The sequence below is a fragment of the Pleurodeles waltl genome, chromosome 7 (genome assembly GCF_031143425.1).
Source record: "Pleurodeles waltl isolate 20211129_DDA chromosome 7, aPleWal1.hap1.20221129, whole genome shotgun sequence".
In the NCBI taxonomy this organism is placed as follows: domain Eukaryota; kingdom Metazoa; phylum Chordata; class Amphibia; order Caudata; family Salamandridae; genus Pleurodeles; species Pleurodeles waltl.
The window spans coordinates 495,865,969-495,888,936 of record NC_090446.1 but is presented as its reverse complement, the minus strand read 5'-3'; the positions used below and the strand labels follow the sequence as shown (position 1 = coordinate 495,888,936).

At 45.9% G+C, this 22,968-nt stretch overlaps 1 protein-coding gene across 3 annotated transcripts in view; it reads right to left on the bottom strand.

Moving 5' to 3' along the window:
• The window catches only part of FBXL19 (F-box and leucine rich repeat protein 19), a 388,122-nt gene that overhangs the window by 136,976 nt on the left and 228,178 nt on the right, over window positions 1-22,968 (bottom strand). For all 3 annotated transcript variants that reach the window (XM_069244160.1, XM_069244159.1, XM_069244161.1), the window contains one exon: window positions 7,779-7,942. In XM_069244160.1, the coding sequence (XP_069100261.1) occupies window positions 7,779-7,942 (164 nt within the window). The remainder of the gene's footprint in view (window positions 1-7,778; window positions 7,943-22,968) is intronic.

The window sequence follows — 22,968 nt, the reverse complement described above, 5'->3', positions numbered from 1 at the left end:
CTCTCGAAGAAAGATTGTTGCCTTGGAGGTTTTCTGTGTGTAGTAACAGATTCTAAGTGAACCCTGACAGGCGAGAATTGTAGACTTGACCTGGCCAGATGAAGTAGGTATGTGAGGTGAACATTCTTTTGTACAGTAAAAGGGTGAGAGGCATTCTTACGGCACAACATTCAGAAATGTTGACATTTGAGGACATAACATGATCGTGTTGGCAGTCTCTGATTCATTTAGAATGTTCATACAGTCTTGTGGAAGATGTAGGCCGCTGTATTGAGTGATTTCAAGAGCCATGCTGCCAAATTCAAAGATTGGATCGTGAGATTCAGAATTTTACCCTGAAGCCTGGATAGGAGATCCGGCCTGAGTGGAAGGTGCCTGTGAAGCGCTATGGATAACTGGAGGAGACCAGTTCTGCAATTTATGGATTACTCATGGTATTAGTGGTATTTGGGAAAAGGCGTAGAAACATGGAGTCGACCAGTAGATCAAAAGGGCATTGCCCAGAGACTGTGGTTCTAAAACCCTGGACACAAAGTCTAAGCATTTTGTGTTTTTTGCTGTGACAAATAAATCTATTGGTATCTCATTCCTTGAAGATTCCATTTACTAACTTGTCATTGAAAACCCACTCATGATTTTCTTCGTGAAAACGACTGAGAAAGACTGCTTCTACATTTTGGCTTCTTGGGTGTGGAAGGCTGTAAGCTATAATCCTCTTGCTAAAGTCTAATGCCACATTGTCTCAGCTTGGAGTGATAACTGTCTTGACCTTGTTCCACCTTGTTTGTTGATACACTATGTTGTAGTGGTATTGCCCATTTGAATAATCAGATCCTTGTAAGTGAGAGACGGAAGAAAAGCCTTGAGAGCTAGGTGTACAGCTTTGAGCTCCAACAAATTGATGTGATAAGTCTTGTCCTTTGAGACCAATGCCCTAGAATCGTGAGGTGGCCCATATGTACGCCCCATCCTGACAAGACAGGTCGGTGAGGAGTCTTTGAGGGTGTGTCCATCTGTAAGGGTATTCCAGCTAGGAGATTGTGAGATTTGGTCCACCAGGTGAGGGATTGATAAGCATTCTCTGTTAGAATGATCCAATCTTTCCAACAAGCAGTTTTTGTGACAAATGATCCTCCAGACAAGTCTCTGGAAGTCTCATGAAGAGTTGTGCATTTGGGACTATGAATATGCAGTATACCAGTACTCCTAGAAGAGAGGCTATCGAACAAACAGTTGGTTAGGTTTGCTGCAATAATTGCATGCATTTCGTCTGGATTGATGATACTTTGTCCTCCAAAGGAAACACTTTTTTTGTGTATCTATTGGTGCTCCTAGAAATGTGAGGCACTGGACTGGGATGGAGATCGATTTCTCAGCATTGATTTGTAAGCCCAGATTTGATAAAAGGATTGTTGTGGTTGTGAAGTCTTTCTTTACTTTTTCGAGAGACTCTGCTTTTATCAGTCTATTGCCTAGGTATTGGTAGATAAAAGTGCCTTTTTTCTTCTCAACTGTGCTGCTACCACTGCCATGCACTTTGAAAAGGTTCAGGGGGCTGATCTGAGAAACAGAAAGCAGAGTGTATTGATAATGATCAGTTTCTACTAAAAAAATTCTGTGATGATGAGCTGGTGGAATATGGAAATATGCAACTTGAAGGTCTACTGCACAGAGCCAATCGTTCTCCCTTATGTGTGGGTAGATTTGAAATAGGGATAGCATCCTGAATGTTTCCTTTTTGACATTTGTTGAGGAGTCTGAGATCCAGAATAGGAAGGACAGGCTTTTCTTTTGAACTAGGAAAGTACCAAGAGTTTATACCCTTGTTGATCTTGTCTGAAATAATTTTTTCTGATTCTCTTTTCTGTAACAGAACAGAGCTCTCTTGTAGGTGGTTGTCTAGATGAGGTAAAGGGGGACAGGCAGTGGACGGACCGGTGGTAGTGTGTTCTTGAACCGGAATGTATACCCCTTTTGTATGATATTTAGAACCCATCTGTCAGATGTTATGGCTTTCTACTCTTCCAAGAAGAATTTCACCGCTAACCCCCACAGGAGTAGTAAACCGAAGGGAATGTCTGACTATCACTGTGTGCACTTGGATTGTTAGGGCTTAGTTGAGCTTTTTTGATAGCCACTTTCATATGGCCTTTGTGATTTAGGTGTTTGAACCCTATAGTAGTAAGACCACCTGTCTCTAGATTTATAATTTTGTTTGAAGGCTTTCTTCTGTTTTTCCAGATCTACCGCCTTCAGTGTATATGCATTGTTCTTAATTCTGATCCTCTCTTCCGTATGTTGGCCAAACAAGGAGGAACCTGAGAATGGCAAATTAGCGATGTTCAGCTGTACATCAGGCTTCAGTGAAAACAATCCAAGGCATGATTTTCGCAGCAATGAAATACAATGGCAAAAAGATGTAGCCAAGCGCTTGACAGAGTCCATTGCTGCACTGATTGGCTGGTTGGCCATTTAGGAACCCTCATTTAACATTTCCAGAAAATCCTAATGCCTGTGGGTAGGCAAGTCAGACATAAAGGCCTTTGTTTCATCCCCTATATCCTTGTGATATCTGCCCAATAGGGTAGCTGCATTAGCATCCCTTTATGACTGGAAGCGGTTCCACAGTCCTTCTTGCCAATGGCATCCGTTCTCTTGCTCTCCCTATCTCGTGGATATGTAGATTCCAGAGCAGAAGCATGCCTTCGCCTCACTGCTGTAGCAATTAGTGAATTTGGTTTCAGATCCATTCTCAGAAAATCCAGATCTTGTTGCGAAGGCCTATACTTTAAGAGCCCTGGCATAGCAGATTTCACTGTGGTTGGTGTAAGGAATTTTTCCTCAACTATGTTGAGGAGACCAGGAAGATGGAGAAGAAGAGGTCTTGGTGTCAATCTTGGCTGCACAGTTTTCAAAATCATTGATACTGTAGGCTGAAACATATCCACTGTTATATATTTATTTGGTGACATCCCTTACCAATGCACCCTGTCATATCATCCACTGAGGAAATCCTAGGAGGAGAATGAGGTTGAGAAGTTGGAGTATGACAAATGCGTTGATTTGGAGAAAGGTGATCTTGACCATGAGGGAATCATGGATGATCTGTTGAAGGCATCCTTGGTGACAGAGTTCTAATCAGAGATGGAGCTTTCCATTTCCTAACAGGCGACATGGACTTTAGGGTTCCAGATTTTCATATTAACCAATCTATCACACTCCCTCCATTTTCCCTAAGCCACCATAGCAAGTGAGAGAACTCTACATTCTCTTGATGTTAAGAGTGCTGCATTTTGTATTTGGGCAGCCAAAGGGTAGTAGGCAGTCAAACCATCTCTTTATAAACTATGGTTCTTTGCAACAAGGATTGGTGGCTTTGAACCAATCCATATCCAGACTGATAGTTTTGTGTATTTGTTTGTGTTACCAAAGTGCTAATAAACCTTTGTCTGGTACACCCAAATCTCACTCTACAAGTGGAAAGGCAGCATCTACAGCTTGGGTCAGAAAAGCCCCAGTTGAAGACATCTGTAAGGCAGCCACTTGGAGGTCTATACACACTTTTACACGGCATTAATGTCTAGAAATAGACACTCAGACTGAAGCTAAGTTGAGGCAGGAAAACATTAAGGAATCTGTTTAAGTAATTGCATATTTTTTTTGGTTTGAGATTTTCTATTTTAGGACAGTGCGTTTATTGCAGTTAGTATACATACCATATAGACATATCCGACAGCCACAGGAGGGGTTCTTCTCTTGAACTTGTTACTCTGTTCAGCATTTATGACTACCAGTGAAGATCCTATGATGCAGATGGAAAAAGTTACATACCTGTAAGTCCTAGTTCAGCATCATAGATATCCTCATTCAAGGATGAAACAGCCCTCCCACCCCCCTGGCTGTCAGAGCATATGTGTTGTGAACTTTATGAAAAAAAACACAACTGACACTCACAGGCAAGCAGCCACTCCAATACATTGTGGGACTGAGTGCTCCCGAGTTTCTTAAAGCTACAGACTTCTATTTAAGTTTCTATCAGTGGCAGCCTATCAGGCTGCATTTTCTCTTCATGTTTATACACAGGCAGCCTTTTTTTCGTGACAAAGGGTTGAGATTTCAAAGGCTATGTTGCAGAATTTTCCACCATTTCTGCCACAGCATTCAGAAGGAAAATACATCGTTGACAGACTACACTGAAACATTATGCAAAATAATTTCACTGTTAAACATTCTTCAATCTCATTTTCCTAAAGTACAAGTATGTATTAAAGAAGGTGTTCTGGGGTACACGCTGGCGGGGGGGTTGGGTTATTCAATGTTTATGACTATCAATGAAGATCCTACGCTACAGAAAATAATGTTATCCTGGACAGGGCTGAAGAGACTAACTTGACCCAAGCGTACTATACGCATCAGCCTCCTGAAAGACCTTTGCAAACTACACAAAGAATTTGCACTCTGCAATGGCTTCCACTGTCTACCTATAATAAAAACAGACCTGCTACACCACTTAGAAGGCAGCAAGCATTAACATGCACAATGCAAAAGCAGTATCATCATCACAAGACTGGAAATCAGAAAAAGCAATAAGGGAAAGTCGAGACAAGGAACATTCTCCTAATACACACCTATGTTGTGGATTTACATCACATTTCATATCATAAGGTCCCATCTGTTCCCCATTTCCGTAAAACACTGAAGACTCTACTCTTTAAGCAGCACCTCACTCTTCTGTAATCTCCAGGCTGCTGAACACTACAAGTGTACTTTTTGCGACATTCGTAGTGCTGCTTCAGATCCTCCTCCTCCTCCTCTCCATTTTCATACTGCACTCTTCTTCAAACCTACTTCTATACCCCTCTGTCTATTACCCCTACTGCTCCAAGCTCAAATAGAAACCACCTCCCTTTTTTGTACAACCATTTAAACTGCCCCACCCACTGAAACCACTCTATTGCGACTGCCTTCCTTGTACATAAATAGTCCAGCACTCCGTTTCTTTGTACCTAAGTCTGCACTAAAAATGAATCCATTTATGACCAAACAGAAACATACCAACAGCCATGCTTCATGAAATATTTGCCGATAACTTAAGAGTGGAAGTAAATGGCCAAGGTCCTCTCATGGGACAAGACAAAATGGCCAGCCAGGATGATGTTGCTTGCATGGAAACTACCACTCTCTTACCAGGAATAAAATGCAAATATTAAAGCATGGGTAGTATGGTTAGAAAACATACATTTCCTCACATTTATGCTACAGAAAACTCTTTCAGCAAGCCATAAACGTTCCATTGCTTTGTACTCCCATTCTTCTCTCAATGAAAATGGTATTAGACATGTATGGATGGGCATATCATCACAGTGGGAACATACAGACATTTTTATCATATTAAGTTAATTTAGTGTTCAATGTGATTTTCACTTGGTCATAGTCTTAGTCCATTCCTCAAGACTGGTCCACCCATACAAGTGGGGTACCATTTTTAATCAGATGTGCGGAAGCGCAGGACAGTAAGACTTTCACTATTCACAGGAGGCTTCTAAGATTTCAGCCACAGAATGTAAGCTAGGCTATTCTGTGTGGGTTCTTGCAAAATAAACTACCCTGTCATTCGCTGTATACATGCTATCCAGAGCACCCGGGATCTCACTGGATTTGTAGTTTTCAGAAAGGACCAGGGTTGGAAGGGTACCCTTGGTTTGGTCAACCACAGGCCCAGAACATAGCAGTCATCACTCCTCTGAATCTGCTCCTTGAGTAGTCCCAAAATGTACATGGCGTGGGAAGCCTAAGAGTAATTTTTTGTAAAGCGACTAATGAAACTGAGTGGGAAGCCATGCTTTGGGCACAAAGTATGCCTTGCATTTTGCATCTAACAGAAATCTGGTTTCTGGGGTCATTTCAGGCTCCCAAATTTGGAAGATTAGGGTGCATCAGCCAGACATGTGCCCCCAAAGAGCTAGAATGCAAAGACTATTTTTTGGCTAAGCAACAAAAATCAAACAGAGTGGGGAGCTGCCTCACTTTGGCTCTATCCACCATCTACATCTGAGGTATCATTTTCTGGTCAAGCAAATAAAAATGAAATAAATGGAGCTGGCTTCCACAAAAAAAGGCAAATCTCCCTGCAGTCTCTAGATATCATCTCCCTTGTTGATCCCATTCCTTTAGGGCACATTAAAAGGACGAGAGTGAAATACACTAATCCGTCTCTTCACTGTAGGCAAAAACTGCTTGTGAGGTTTAGGAGAGTGAGATGCGCAAGAGAGGCCTGCACCACTTTTCACATTTCCTGGCTAGCTCTGGGCTTTTGTCTTCCCTACTAGATCAGAGAGGATTCCCCGATTCAAAACACTGGTGGAGGGAAAAAGCTATCAGAATACAAAGGATTCAGGGACATTGAACCATGAGCCAGAGGATGGTTGCTCCCCAGCCTACCACCTCACATTTCCACAATACCTGGTGAAGAGGAAACACTGTTTAGCAAATGAGGCTGCAGAGGAGTCTACGCTGTGCCAGAGGGGTACATGGGGCACATAGACAGCCGCAGTTGTCTAATGATGTTTAGTGAGATTATGCAGATAAAGGATAAACTCAACATTCCTCCGCCAGCTGTAGTCTGTGCCCTGGGGTGGGAAAGTGCAGCAAGATGCCAGGAAAGAACAAACCACGACATCACTGAGCAAAATGAAAAACAATTAAAAATAAAATAAAGAAATAATAATATGTTTCTACCCCGCTGCGGCAGACAGAGTCGGGGCTGGACTCCCCTAAGTGATTGATGATGTTGGCAGCTACAGTGGCTGTGCTCCCAGGTGTGAGGTGTGTGACCAGGGGCCAGCCCGCATCGAATTCTTTATAAAAACAAAATTCAAGGAGTGTGGTGCTTTATGCCTCAATGAAGCAAAGAACTGTCAATGCTCAAAGGTAGACAGTGTACCTCTGTCAGATGGCTTTGAGAGAGCCGCTCTCCCTATGAAAGCTGTTTTGATGATCCAACCAGGTGGATCCTTGTTCAGGGTTCATCCTCCAATCTTGAGCAGTAATGCATTAAAGGTGGGTCCCACTGGAAAGGAGTCTCCCCTTATCCAAAATGACCTTCTCTGCACAAGGTGGGGGAGATGTGTTGTGCCCCGGAGCATCACACACACACAAAGACACTGGTGGCGAATAGCTATGGTGCTTTCAGTTTCACAATGCAGGATATCAGCATGCATGGCACATTCATCATTTTTCAAGCAACAATGAAACGACTTCACCTGCAGGGGAAGCGCGTCCCCAGCAGCCTGAGGTACAGGACCAAGGGGAGCACTCGGGTGCAGACACCACTGCTTTTCCAAATATGGGTACAAGACATGACCTCCAAGTGCTCCGCATTCAAGAGGGAGGGAGCTTCTCCACAATCCATCAACCTAGAGAGCTCCGGTCCCCCACACACATTATTATTTTTAAAGGGTCCTAGCCTAACTTAAGAACAAGATTGGGGGCTTCTGGGCCAGTCAAAACAGCCATGAGACAACCCACCCAACCCCCCCACCTCAGATAGCTTGCAATTCTACACTTTCACTCCACCCCTCCCCTCCCCCAGTGAACACATAACCCTAAACATTATGGGCACTCATTTCACATCCATGTCACCTGTGTGAATATTGTACTACTACCTTATCCCATAGCTCACAGCCCTTTCAACCATAATCGCTTTCGAGGTGCATGTCCCACTACCGAACATTTTTCCACACTTACAGTGACCTAATGCTCATGTTCTAAAGACGTACCCTGCAGCCGGTTAATGAGCCACATGAGCTGTTTCTTGGAGATGTTTGTCCAGCTAAGGTCGAGTGTGGCTGGCTGTCGTCGAATAATGCCGCTCAGCATGGGTGGTGTGATGGACTTTCGTCGGCTTAAGTCGATCTGTGTCCAAAGGCGTTTGTCACAGCACCTGCAATGGAAAGAACAACAAGGGATTAAAACACGCTGCATCACTAAACAGCCTACCTATTGACCAGGGCAGGGCCAAAGGCTGCTCCAATTCTGGCAATACCACTATGAAGGAGTAAAGAGTTCAAGATTAAGGGCTTGGCTCCCTAACTCTACCATATGTTTCCAAGTGCGATTTAAACATTTTCGCAAACAATGTATGCCCTTCCAACCAATCAGAATGCCTCTGGCATGACTAACTGCATATGTGTTGCAGCATACAACAGAAGCTGAAAAATGCAACCTTTCACGGCTTGTCCTCAGCTGGCAGGCTATCATTGCCAATCACAGCAGGGACGCTTACCCGAAACACCCCCACCCAACATCAGCCATTTTGTTTTACTCAGACCAGAAAAGTGGGACTAATCCAAGTGGCCCAGTAAAACCATACTGGTTTTCAGCAAAAATTCATAGCCTTTTTACTGGACTCAGAAGCATAGCGCTTTGTGCCACCATTTATTCCATGTTACCGACACATGCTACTGCATAAATTACAAATGCCGGAAATTCGGAAAAACTACTTTCTTCCTATGTACACTTGTCATTAATACACTGTACACCTAGATGATATACATCTATAGAAGTGGTTTAGAGGGTTTACTGCAGAATTAAAGGAGCCAAGAAAACATTTCTAACATAACGTCTACAGTTACACTGCATTACAGCTATTTTGCCTTCAGGATAAATAGTATTTGTATTCACATGGCACTTAGGGTGTGTGCTGAGATAAGCTATGCAAACCTTATTGAATACATCTGAAAATTGTTTTATTTATAGATACAATCATGTTGATATTTAACAGAACACTTAATTCTTTCTTCCAGTGCTGAAAATCAGTACTTCTCTTGGACCAGTGGCGCCCAAACCTTGGTCTAGATTAATAAAAGTGTATATAAATAAAAGGGCTAAATGCACAATTCAAAATGTTAAAACATACTGTAAACTTCAAGGAATTTCGAACTGGAGGCTGAAAGTTAAGTTGGTATCTTCAGATTGATTTGTGGGAGCAGTGCGGGTGTATTAAACAGAATATAATATGGATGATGTGTGGCTTTATATGAATTTAGAAAAGCTTCAGCATTCCTATTAAAATTAAATGTTTTTTTTTTTTTATATCTGTTTGCAAATTCAAGTGTGTTATTTGTGTATGTATTTGATGAATGCTTGTTTTCCGTAATTTTTAGGGTCAAGCCTGAGTTGCATGCGCTTGCGCATGCGTATCGCAGCGAGACGCTATTGTATTTAGAAAAGGGCTTGGAGCCCTGTCAACTTCACGTCAGTGTTTTTTATTGGTTCGTGGGCTTGCCTAATAAAATCTGCTTGCTTTCATTAGTCGAAGGCAAGCATACGTCATGCCTTTTCCGGTGGTTAGCCCTCCTCAAGTGCAGCGACCAAGTACAGAAAACATGCGAGGATCACTGTTTTCCATCGGGCTCGTGGACTTCTTTTTCTCTAATTTATGAGCACGATATCGCTTGGCAGAAGTCGAGCGCTTTACATAGTTAATTTCACTTTTTCGGGTTTGGTACATGAATGCACTTTTGCCCGATAGGTGAAAAGTCGGGTTAGGAGTTTACAACGCGATCAGCTCTAACATGAGCAAACGCGAGACCCGTTGCATTGTAAATGCTTGTTTATGTATTGTTTTGAGTTTCATAACAAACAATGTTTAGGCTGCGGTCCCCGGCTTCCAGTAATGATTCATTGGGAGGCCCTCGAATTCCAATGCTGATTCATCGGAGGTCCCAAGGTTCCAGTAAGGATAAAGTGGGAGACCACAGAAGTCAAAAGTTTGGGAACCACTGTCTTAGACCATTAATCAGCACATCTGATGGGGTCACCCTTACAGACCCAATCCTTGATGCAAGCATCTACCAAGGAATCCTCCCCCGTGTGTGAAAATAAACTGATCTACAATGTGCGCTTTACGATTAAAATTTTGGTTTGAAATAATACATACTGTTGCAAAAACACATTTTATAATAGCACATTTTTCTCAACACATTGGACATATCTGCATTCTCAAGCAGACAATAAATACTAAACTGAAGTAGCTCAAACGCTGTACACATTATGATGCACAAAGTTATCCAGCTGATCAAAGTTCTTTCCTGGACTGCCTTGCCTTTCTTGCGGCCCATGTACCCAACACAGAGCTTGTCATCAGACATAACCAGTTTAGCGCTGTCAATGTAGTAAGTGACCACCATACTGGGGCTCTGTGGGTTCAACCTCTCCACCTGCTTGGTGGTATGCAGTCAAGGGTAAAAAGCGGAGAGGATGATCTATTATCCTAGATGAAAAGGGATCACCACCTGGGAAGCAAAGCTGCTTTAACCCGGAGGCTAAGTTGGTCCAGAAAGATGCGTATGGCAGCTGGACACCCAGTGCCTGCCACTCACTTATAATTGTGTCAAACACAGCTGACAACTACAAAAAGAAAAGGGGGGGGGGAGGGTTACAAAGTAACCCATTCAAAAGGTCAAAACTAAATTAAGATCCCACATGAACAAAACATGTTTGTCAATCCTTTCAGAAACCTTATTACAATTTGTGACTTGAAGAGGAATGGCTGGTCAAGGAAGCAGAGAAATACTGATAATGCTGCAATGCACCCCTTGAGTGTTTCTACTGCAGATACCAGCTGGACCTATCAGAGCGCAAACTGGAGGACCATGAAAAACCAAGTCCTTAAGGGGTCCACACCTGGCTCAGCACATTAAGTGACAAATATATACACATCCCATAACTGATGGATTTGGTTGTGGGGCAATGTACAGATAGAATTATATAGGTCACCTCTGGTGGCAGCTGGAAGGGAAGGGAACAGGTGTCCCCTCTCAATCTTCAGATATGAAGGAGGTGGTTCTGGGGTGTGTGATGCAGACCTGCCCATTCGTCTGGGAAAGGACGTCTGTCCTGAGAGTAAGCAAGAGTGGAGATTCAGGGAAAAACACAGGAGGGCTTTGTATGACACGCTTCATGGTTAGTCCCATGCAACAAGGATGACTTGTGCTCAGTCCTGGCGAGTCTTCCTCAAATTCAGAGGAATAAAAAGATATGTATGAAATCCGTAATTAACTCGAAATTTCCACTTCAAATTAACTTTACCACTCAAAGGATCATCACAGCGGATAATGAGAGCACTGAATTGTGTATAATAATCATGGCAGTGAGTGGCAAACTTTCCCACCAGAGGGGTGCACCAGAGGCCAAAGATATTTTAAACCAATTCTAAAAGTGGTTGCCACTTGTGACTGGCCAGCAGAAGCTGACTAAGGCTGCCTGCTCTGGCGTTTAGGGAGAAGGCCAGATGGCTGAGGACAAGCCAAATTCTATGCTGTTGTAACCTTGCACCTCTCAGCAGAGAAGGTGAGAGCCCACTCCCAGCTGCTTTTGTACGAACCAAATTGCAGTGGTACTGCCTGTCAACACCTAGACCAATTGGCCGTGAAATGAAGGGAAGACCTTGTGCACCACCCAAACTGCCCTCAGTTCAACCACACTGATTTAAAGTACCAGCACCTATGGAGACAAAAAGCCCTTGATCTCCAGCTCATCCAGATGAGTTCCCCCCACAAACCTATGGATATATTCTTCACTACAGTGATCACAGCTGGTGGAGGGCAGAAGGCCATAACTTCAATTGGATTGCGCTCTATCAACCACCAGACCAGATCTGCCAAAATGTTCCAGAAAATCTCAGTGGTACCCACTGGCAGGGATGTCGCTATCTGCAGGTAGTGTGAGAATCTGTGGTGAATTGGCTTGGAGCAGTCAGTCCTCCAAGTACAGAACACAGATTCCAGACTTCCTGAGATGTGCCACGACCATCACTTTTGTGAAGATTCAAGATGCCAAAGTTATTTCAAATGGGGAGGACTGCAATTGGCAACTGGTTAAAACCTACCATGAAATGGAAGTATCTTATATGCAATTAGAGATCTCATGTGCAACTGCAATCTTTTACAGAGGACTCCAGAGTTCAATAATCTAGCTGTGGACTCTCCAGCCTTAAAGGGAAGTATTTGCTTTGTCTCCAAATAGCCAGCCCAATGCCATCAAATGGCATGCCCAACGACATGGCATGGACATCCCCCCCAAGAAGATTGTAGGTCTGAGCCGGGCGTGACAGTGTAGTGCTATTGAAGGCTCTGTATCCCTGGCACCTGGGTCATGGTATGGAGACAGGCCATGCCTAGATCCTTCCTGGCCATTACGGACCACCTCTGCAAGGCACTCTGGCAAACTGGGCACTATCAGGGCTGCCATGTCCCATTGGGAGTGGATACATCTCCTTAAGAGGCTCTTGGAATTTAGTGAAAGAAGAGCTAGGCTGCTTATATTTTCTCAGACTCCAATTTGCTTTGCATTCTCTATTCAGCAAGTGGGTCGGAAAAGCCCCTGAATTTTGTTTGGTGGAGGATGAGGTGTGCACCACTCTTGTAAAAGTTAAAGTGAGTCCCCTAGTGCAAATGTGTTCTTCTTTGCCACTAAGTTGCTCGCGGGTCATGCCTAAGTGGACTTTTCCCAGGTGTCTTTTAAAGGCTCCTTTAGAGTCTGACTTAAGGGTGGTAGAAGTAGAGGTGGCCCATAGTACCGCCAACAGGATGTTGGGCATAAACTCCATGGTTAGAAGGAGGAGCTCTATCTTCTCAACTGTCTTTATAGGAACAGCTTGGAAAGAAGCTGTGTCTACTGGTGCTTGCTCTTTGAAAGAAGGGAGGTTGATATTTATATCTGGAGTGGTGTGAAATCTGCTGGATTTTTATAGTGCCAGGGTGTCAGCTGTATTGTATGGAGGGAGGTGACACAGTCATTTGTGTTGTGTTGTAATTACACAGGCATTTGTGTACAGTCAGAATCAGATCAAAGATATCCTGCATTATTTGCCAATAACATTGATGAGAACCAACAATGTCTTCCCTATAACCTTTTTCCTCCTAGACCCTTTTTGCTTTTCTACTGGATTGAAGGGGTTTTTAAAGGTCTTTCTAGTAGGTCCTGCGGAAGAGTCTGTGGGGCTGGTGGCAGTGTGCATACCGAAAGCACTGAACTTGAAAGAACATTTGTTGAGAAAAGTCCATAATTTGTGACTCCAGTGATTCCCCTCAAAGAAAGAAGCTCCAGATATGACCTCACTTCCTGAGAAGAGAGAGCCAGTGACCCTTTACCAGTGCAAGAGAGAGCTATGTCGGAGGTTTCTAGGTCCATTCTAGCAACCAAGATATTCAAGGGGTAAGGAATCAGTAGGTAAAAGTATCCATCAAAAGTGCCCTTACACTGTGATATCTTAGAAACAATATGAGATAGGGAGATGGTTCAGTTTGTGAAAATGAATAACCAGCCTAAAAAAAAAAAAATGGATGACCAGACTCGGTCAATAGAACGAAAAAAACAAGTATTTTATCAGAAACAAATTACTCCTCTCCCAAAGGGTAAGGTAAAAGGGCTTTTTGCACTTATTTACAGCTCAGCTGTCACCAATCGTCAGTCTTCTACTCAAACAGCTCCTGATATTGTGCTAGTAAGGCAACAAAACAATGCACATTGGAGAATTTCTAGTAGGCTCACAGAAGCTCTAGTAATCGAGACAAAAAAAAAAACCAGAACCACCTATCAAGTCTAACAAAGCAACAAGATGTCCACATAGTAGGACTTTAGGCTTACAGTCTTAATCCTATGTAGTCTGCCAAGGGCATAAGAGAAGTTTCAAATACTTGCTGCTTCAAAACCAAACCAACAAACAAACTCTTCTGCTTTCAAAACAGTTTTGTTAGCCCTACACAAAGAATGGCTTCTAAACTGAACATATCTTACAAAGAACACGTAAATATAATAACCTTCACTCTATCGGGGTAGTGTGTGCCCTTACAGAATATAGCGTAAAACTGAGATTTCAAGGATTTCCCAACCATCTAGGACTTCTCCTCAATCATAGTAAATAATCAATACAATCAGCAACACCAATTTCTCTGATTTAGAAGGCACCTGAAGGGTGGGCTACAATCAAGCTTGATTCAAGGTATGCTCTACATCACAGACAGCAAAGAAAACACTGATGGGGTAGTTGTTTACATTTTTCTTTAAATCTGAAATATCAAAGTGACTGGACTTCAGATGTTTTTCCCTAAATAACAGGGCTGCTTCTAACAAACCTCAACAACAAGTACAGAGGCAGCATGTGCCTCAGAAATGCAACCCTAGAGAATATGGACACACCCATCATGCCTTGCAGTATAGAACTTGAACAAAGAAAATAATTGTGACGTCAGATCAAACTTGTACTAGAAAACAAAGCAATGTTTTCAGATGTTCTCAGATAAGTAAAATTATTTCTACGATGTATGCTTACTAGACATTTTAACTGTGTACTTCTCCCCCAAAGAGAACAGGTAAACTGCAGTTTCAAGATTCAGCACAAAAACACAGACAATGAACCCATTCCAAAATGCAGGACTATGAGAGCCTTTTTTCAGTACTCAGCAAAACAACTGAGAGCAGAGGGAATTGGGGCGTTGAGGGACGTGGCTCCTCTTGTCACCGTCCATGCAGCAGAAGATCTTGACCGTGTCTAAATACCTGTGCAATCAAATGAAGCTTGTTTCCTTTAAATCTAAACTCCTGCCCTGGAGGGCTGGACTGTGAAACCTTTGTTTCATGAGCCCCCAGGGGGCAAGGGAGACTAAACTAGACATGTAAGCAAAGGGCAAGGGACCCAGTTGAGCACTTGGATGCATTTAATTGCTTAAAAGAAGCATTCCTCTTTATATTATTTAGTTGACGCACTTTTGGTCAAGAACCAGTTGCCTCTAATTCTAGCTGTAACTTAGTTTATCCTCCCAAGATCCTTGATCAGAAGGTTGAGTCTCTCACGATAGAAAAGAAGATGGATATAGGAGAGTTCTCTAGAAAGCTGGAAAGGAAGGAAGGGTCATGTCACTGCTAAGCCATCCCAGGATGTGTAATCTGCTTGATGAAAAGGCAGATCTAGCACAGCTGGGAAGGATGGATAAGGCTGGATTAGAGGAGATCTTTAATACAGACTGTTAGACCTGACAGCCTTAGGGTAGTCACCCCTAACTTTCTGCCTGCCTCCCTCCACTTTGTGGATACTGTTTTTGCTGGTTTTTAGACTCTGCACACTTTACCACTGCTAACCAGTGCTAAAGTGCATATGCTCTCTCTCTGTAAACATGGTAACTTTGGATCATACCTGATTGAACTATTTAATCTACTTATAAGTCCCCAGTAATGTGCACTCCAGGTGCCTAGGGCCTATAGATTAAATGCTACTAGTGGACCTGCAGCACGGATTGTGCCTCCCACTTCGGTAGCCCCTTTTCCTTGTCTCAGGCCTACCATTGCTAGGCCTGTGTGGGCAGTTTCACTGCCACCTCGACTTGGCATTTAAAAGTACCTGCCAAGCATAGAGCTCCCCTTTTTCTACATATAAGTCACCCTTAATGTGTGCCCTGGGTATCCCCTAGAGCAGGGTGCTGTGTAGGTAAAAGGCAGGACATGTACCTGTGTAGTTATATGTCCTGGTAGTGTAAAAAACCCTCAATTCGTTTTTGCACTGCTGTGAGACCTGCTCCCTTCATAGGCTAACATTAGGGCTGCCCTCATACACTGTTGAAGTGGCAGCTGCTGATCTGAAAGGAGCAGGGAGGTCATATTTAGTATGGCCAGAATGGTAATACAAAATCCTACTGACTGGTGAAGTCGGATTTAATATTACTATCCTAGAAATGCCACTTTTAGAAAGTGAGCATTTCTTTGCACTTAAATCCTTCTGTGCCTTACAATCCACGTCTGGCTAGGTTTAGTTGACAGCTCCCTGTGCATTCACTCAGACACACCCCAAACACAGGGTACTCAGCCTCACTTGCATACATCTGCATTTTGAATGGGTCTTCCTGGGCTGGGAGGGTGGAGGGCCTACCCTCACACAAAGGACTGCCACACCCCCTACTGGGACCCTGGCAGACAGGATTGAACTGAAAGGGGACCTGGTGCACTTCTTAGCCCCTCTTTGAAGTCTCCCCCACTTCAAAGGCACATTTGGGTATAAAACAGGGCCTCTGCCCTACCTCATCAGACACTTGCTGGAGAAGAAACCTGAACCAGAAACTACATCCTGCCAAGAAGAACTGCCTGGCTGCTCAAAGGACTCACCTGTCTGCTTTCTACAAAGGACTGCTGTCTTGCTGTTGCCCTGCTGCCTTGCTGAACTCTTGTCTGGCTGTGAAAGTGCTCTCCAAGGGCTTGGATAGAGCTTGCCTCCTGTTCCCTGAAGTCTCAGGACCAAAAAGACTTCTTCCTTTCACTTGGACGCTCCGTGCGCCGAAAATTTCGACGCACAGCTTGTTTCGCGGCGAGAAAAACGCCGCACACCGACGCTGATCGACGCGACGCCCTCGGGACGATCGAGACTTCGACGCACAACCTCGCAAGGACAAAGCCGCCCGACTTTCCAGGAGAAATCGACGCGACGCCTACCGTGAGTGCGAAACTTTGACGCACGGCCTCGCAAGGACAACGCCGCCCGACTTCCAAGGAGAAATCGACGCGACGCCTACCGTGAGATCGAAACTTCGACGCGCAGCCCCGCAGAACGACGCGCAGCCGGAAAACAAGCAGGAGAATCCACGCACAGACCCGGGACATCTGGTAATCCCCGCGATCCACAAAAAGAGACTGTCTGCGCGCCGGAAAACGACGCCCGACTTCCCCGCGTGGAAAAGAACGACGCAAGTCGGTGTGTGCTGAGAGGAAATCGACGCACACCCCCCTTTTTTCCACGCATCTCTTCACCTGTGGCCCTCTGAGGAGATTTTCCACCAGAAACCAGGTACTTTGTGCTTGAAAGACACTTTATTACATTCTAAAGACTTAAGACCCTTTATATCACTTTCCTGTGATAGTTCTACAATTTTCCATTGCATCTTTATTCTTTTTGACCTACAATTATCTTGATAAATATTATATATTTTTCTAAACACTGTGTGGTGTATTTTTGTGGTGCTATATGGTGGTATTGTATGATTTATTGCACAAATACTTTACACATTGCCTTCTAAGTTAAGCCTGACTGCTTGTGCCAAGCTACCAGAGGGTGGGCACAGGATAATCTTGGATAGTGTGTGACTTACCCTGACTAGAGTGAGGGCTTTTGCTTGGACAGAGGGTAACCTGACTGCCAACCAAAAACCCCATTTCTAACATTGGTGATCAGCGGTGAGGATAGGACTTGTATTTGTGCAGTGACATACAGTAGCTAAGTATTTCACTACCTACCCACAGTTGAAGGTCAACTTGGTTTTTATCTCTTTTTGAAAATCCGTTTTTTTCCTGACAATTTTCAAAAACTAAATCCTCACTCAACATGTCTCTGACTGGGTCTCAGACAGGGGACTTTGACCTAGTCCAGTTGGATACATACACGGTCAAACAACTAAGAGGATTCTGCAGGGCATTAAGGGTACCCACCCAAGGGGCCTCCAGAAAGGAGGACTTTCAAGTGGCACTGAGGGCCTGGGCAGAAGCCCATTTAGAGGATGATGAGGAAGAGGAGCCAGAAAATGGCCCCTCAGAAGGATTTTCACTATCTATGGATGGTGTTACCACTGCAATTGTGCACCCTTCCAGACCAGGGAGCAGTGTCTCCATGCCAAGCCTGACCGCAGAGGAAAGGAGAGAGGAAAGGGAGTTCCAATTGCAAATGGCAAAACTGAAAATTGAGGCACAACAGGAGGAGAGGAGGGCAGAAAGAGAAGCCAAACAAGCTGAGGCTGAAAGAGCAGCCAAACAGATTGAAGCTGAAAGGGCAGCCAAACAAGCTGAGGCTGAAAGAGCAGCCAAACAGATTGAAGCTGAAAGGGCAGCCAAACAAGCAGAAGCTGAAAGAGCAGCCAAACAAGTGGAAGCTGAAAGAGCGTTGGCTGAAAAGAAACTATTGTTGGCTCATGAACTGAGTCTCAAGGAGCTGGAGATCAATGCAAGACAGTCTGAATCCAGCAATAATGGTGGCAGCATACAGACAGGACCTGCTGGAGAAAAGAAGGTTCGTATACCCAAAAATGTGGTGCCCAGTTTTGTGGTGGGAGATGACATAGATAAATGGTTAGCTGCTTATGAAGTTGCACTAAGGGCTCATGAGGTTCCTGAAGGGCAATGGGGGTAGCTATGTGGGGTTATGTGCCGCCATTGGGGAGGGACACACTTCTCACATTGGATCCACCGGATCAAAACACATACCCACTCCAGAAAGCCACTTTACTTGCCAAGTTTGGGCTGACCCCTGAGGGATACCGTCAGAGGTTCAGGGACAGCACCAAACAAACCACACAAACATGGGTAGATTTCTTTGATTTCTCTAGTAAGGCACTGAATGGATGGGTGCGGGGCAACAAAGTAGCAGATTATAAAGGTTTATATGACTTGATCCTGAGAGAGCATATGCTTAATGTTACTTATACCGATTTGCGCCAGCACCTAGTGGATAGTAAGCTGACTGATCCCAGGAAGCTTGCTGAGGAGGCGGACCTCTGGGTTAGCACCAGAGTGTCCAAGAAGGTACCTTGGGGGGACTCCCACAAAGGTGGTCAGGGTTCCCAACAGAAGAAAGAGGGGGGAGATAAACTTACAGATAAGGAACTCTCTAAAGGCCCCCAAAAGAATTCCCAGGGAGGGGGTGGCAACCCTTCCTTTTCCAAATTTGGGAAAAAGCCAGGGACATTTGACAGGTCAGGAAAATCTAGCCCCAAATGCATGGAGTGTTACCAATATGGTCACTACAAAGGCGATCCCCAGTGCCCCAAGAGGGCACCGTCCACTACTGGACAGGTCCCTGGGTTGACTAGTGTAGCGCTCGGGGGGAGATGGACCCAGATAGCTGTGGGGGACAGGTAGAGATTTCCCTAGTGTCCCTGGGAGAAGGAGAAATGATGTCCAAGGTCCACATGCCTAAAAATACTTCCAAGTACCGGCAGTGGGTCCTCATTGATGGGCAGAAGGTGGAGGCTCTGCGTGACACAGGAGCCAGTATGACTACTATCAAGAGTCAGCTGGTGTCCACAGAGCAGATAATCCCTAATACATTCCACCAGGTCATAGTCGCTGACAATCGCGAGAGTCACCTACCGGTGGCTCGGGTTCCCTTTGAGTGGGGGGGGGGGTCTCTGGTACTCTGAAAGTAGCTGTGAGTCCTGCCATGCCTGTAGATTGTCTGTTAGGCAATGATCTAGAGCATACTGCTTGGAAAGAAGTAGAGCTCAGATCTCACCTGGAGATGTTAGGGTTACCTGAGTGGGTCTGCATGACCACCCGGTCCATGGCTGACCGAGAGGGAAGTCAAGTCATCTGGAGCCTGGAACGATGGCCCAGAGAGCTGCCAAGAGGAGGGACGAGGGGCGCAGGAAACCGGCCCCAGAAGTTCCCACAGTGGCTGACGGGGCTCCTGAGGAGGAGACTCCCGAGCCAACTGGGGAAGACATTGCCACCCTAGGTGACTTACCTGAGCTTGCTGGCTGGCAAGTTGAGGGTGGACCCACCAGGGAGGAATTCTGCAAGGCGCAGAAAGAGTGTCCCACTCTAGAAGGGTTGAGGAAACAAGCCTTAAACCAGGCAGCAGGTGACGCCTCTGGCAATCACCACCTATATTGGGAGAATGATCTCCTCTACAGTGAGCCTAGGGTTCCGGTCTTTGGGGCAGCACGTGTGCAGGTGGTCCCCCAATGTTACCGAGCCTTCCTACTGGGTCTGGCTCACGACATTCCCCTGGCAGGACATTTGGGACAAGACAAGACCTTCAACAGGCTTGTCACCCACTTTCACTGGCCCAAAATGAGGACACACTCAGACAAATTCTGCAGGGCTTGTCCTACCTGCCAGGCTAGTGGTAAAGCAGGAAAGAGGGTTAAAACCCCCCTGATTCCACTTCCTGTCGTTGGCACCCCCTTTGAAAGGGTGGGCGTCGACATTGTTGGCCCCTTGGACCCCAAAACTGCCTTAGGCAACAGGTTTATCCTGGTTTTGGTGGACCATGCCACCCGGTACCCAGAGGCAATCCCTCTGAGGACCGTAACTGCATCGGTGGTAGCCAGAACCCTGATGGGGATATTTACCCGTGTGGGATTCCCCAAGGAGATAGTGTCTGACAGAGGCACTAACTTCATGTCCGCGTACATGAAGCATCTGTGGGATGCGTGTGGTGTAACCTACAAGTTCACCACACCCTATCACCCCCAGTCTAATGGGCTTGTGGAGAGATTCAACAAGACCCTGAAAGGCATGATTGGTGGCCTCCCTGAGGCCATGAGGCGTAAATGGGACGTCCTCTTACCATGTCTTCTCTTTGCTTACAGAGAGGTCCCCCAGAGGGGGGTAGGGTTCAGTCCCTTTGAGCTTCTCTATGGGTACCCCGTCAGGGGACCCTTAAGCATTGTCAAGGAGGGATTGGAGAACGCTCCAAAGACACCCCCTCAGGACGTGGTCAGCTACATGTTGGCCCTCCGCAATCAGATGACCCGCTTCTGGAAAGAGGCCCAAAGTAACCTGGAGGCCAGTCAAGAGGTGATGAAACAATGGTATGACCAGAAGGCCACTCTGGCAGAGTTTCAACCTGGAGACAAAGTGTGGGTAATGGAGCCAGTAGAGCCCAGAGCTCTCCAGGACCGCTGGTCTGGCCCATTTGAAATAAAGGAGCGGAAAGGGGAGGCCACTTACCTAGTGGACCTCCAAACCCCTAGGAACCCCCTAAGGGTGCTCCACGTGAACCGACTAAAAGCTCATTTTGAGAGGTCGGAGATCAACATGCTTCTGGTCACAGATGAAGGAATGGAAGAGGAGAGTGAACCTCTCCCTGACCTCCTCTCTGCCCAAGAAGGTGATGGGTCCGTAAGCGGGGTCATTCTGTCTGACTCCCTGACTCTAAACCAGAAAGGAGACTGCTGTGAGCTGTTGGAGCAGTTCTCCCCCCTCTTCTCCCTTACTCCTGGACTGACCCACCTCTGTGTTCATGATATTGACACCGGTGACAGTCTCCCTGTGAAGAACAAAATTTACAGGTTGTCAGATAAGGTGAAGGCCAGCATCAAGGAGGAGGTCTCCAAGATGTTGACGCTAGGGGTTATTGAGAAGTCCAGTAGTCCCTGGGCCAGCCCAGTGGTGTTGGTCCCTAAGGCTACTGCCCCAGGCGCGAAGCCAGAACTCCGGTTCTGCGTGGACTACCGGGGTCTCAACTCAGTCACACGGACTGATGCTCACCCCATCCCCCGAGCTGATGAGTCCGTGGACAGGCTAGGCGCTGCCAAGTTCCTGAGTACGTTTGATCTTACTTCAGGGTACTGGCAGATCGCCCTGACTGAGGGGGCTAAGGAAAGGTCCGCCTTTTCCACCCCTGACGGCCATTACCAGTTCCGGGTGATGCCGTTTGGATTGAAAAATGCCCCCGCTACCTTCCAACGGTTGGTTAACGGGGTCCTGGCTGGCAAGGATGCCTTCTGTGCAGCCTACCTGGATGACATAGCTGTCTACAGTTCCAGCTGGGAGGAACACCTGCTCCACCTCAAGGAGGTGCTTCAGGCCCTGCAACAGGCAGGCCTGACCATCAAGGCTAGTAAGTGCCAGATTGGGCAGGGTTCCGTGGTGTACTTGGGACACCTAGTAGGTGGTGGCAAGGTGCAGCCACTCCAGGCCAAGATCGAAACTATCAAGGCCTGGCAACCACCTCGAACCCAGACTGAGGTGAGAGCCTTTTTAGGCCTCACCGGATACTACCGCAGGTTTGTCAAGGGCTATGGTACCATTGTGTCCCCCTTGACAGAACTCACGTCCAAGAAGCAACCTAGGTTGGTGAATTGGACAGAGGCTTGTCAGAAAGCCTTTGACGCCCTGAAGGAAGCCATGTGCACGGCCCCCGTGCTCAAGGCCCCTGACTACTCCCAGGAATTTATCGTGCAGACAGACGCTTCAGAGCATGGCATAGGGGCAGTTCTAGCACAGCTAAATGAGGAGGGCAGAGATCAACCGGTAGTCTTTATTAGCAGAAGACTATTACCACGGGAACAGAGGTGGAGTGCTATTGAAAGAGAAGCTTTTGCTGTGGTCTGGGCACTGAAGAAGCTGAGACCCTACCTGTTTGGGACTCACTTCCTAGTTCAGACAGACCACAGGCCCCTCAGATGGCTCATGCAGATGAGGGGTGAGAATCCAAAACTCTTGAGGTGGTCCATTTCCCTACAGGGGATGGACTTTACGGTGGAACATCGCCCAGGGGTTGACCACGCCAATGCTGATGGTCTCTCCAGGTACTTCCGCCTTAGCGATGAGAGCTCCCAAGAGGTCGGGTAGCTCTCCCCACTTTCAGCTGGGGGGGGGGACACATGTTAGACCTGACAGCCTTAGGGTAGTCACCCCTAACTTTTTGCCTGCCTCCCTCCACTTTGTGGATACTGTTTTTGCTGGTTTTTAGACTCTGCGCACTTTACCACTGCTAACCAGTGCTAAAGTGCATATGCTCTCTCTCTGTAAACATGGTAACTTTGGATCATACCTGATTGAACTATTTAATCTACTTATAAGTCCCCAGTAATGTGCACTCCAGGTGCCTAGGGCCTATAGATTAAATGCTACTAGTGGACCTGCAGCACGGATTGTGCCACCCACTTCGGTAGCCCCTTTTCCTTGTCTCAGGCCTACCATTGCTAGGCCTGTGTGGGCAGTTTCACTGCCACCTCGACTTGGCATTTAAAAGTACCTGCCAAGCATAGAGCTCCCCTTTTTCTACATATAAGTCACCCTTAATGTGTGCCCTGGGTATCCCCTAGAGCAGGGTGCTGTGTAGGTAAAAGGCAGGACATGTACCTGTGTAGTTATATGTCCTGGTAGTGTAAAAAACCCTCAATTCGTTTTTGCACTGCTGTGAGACCTGCTCCCTTCATAGGCTAACATTAGGGCTGCCCTCATACACTGTTGAAGTGGCAG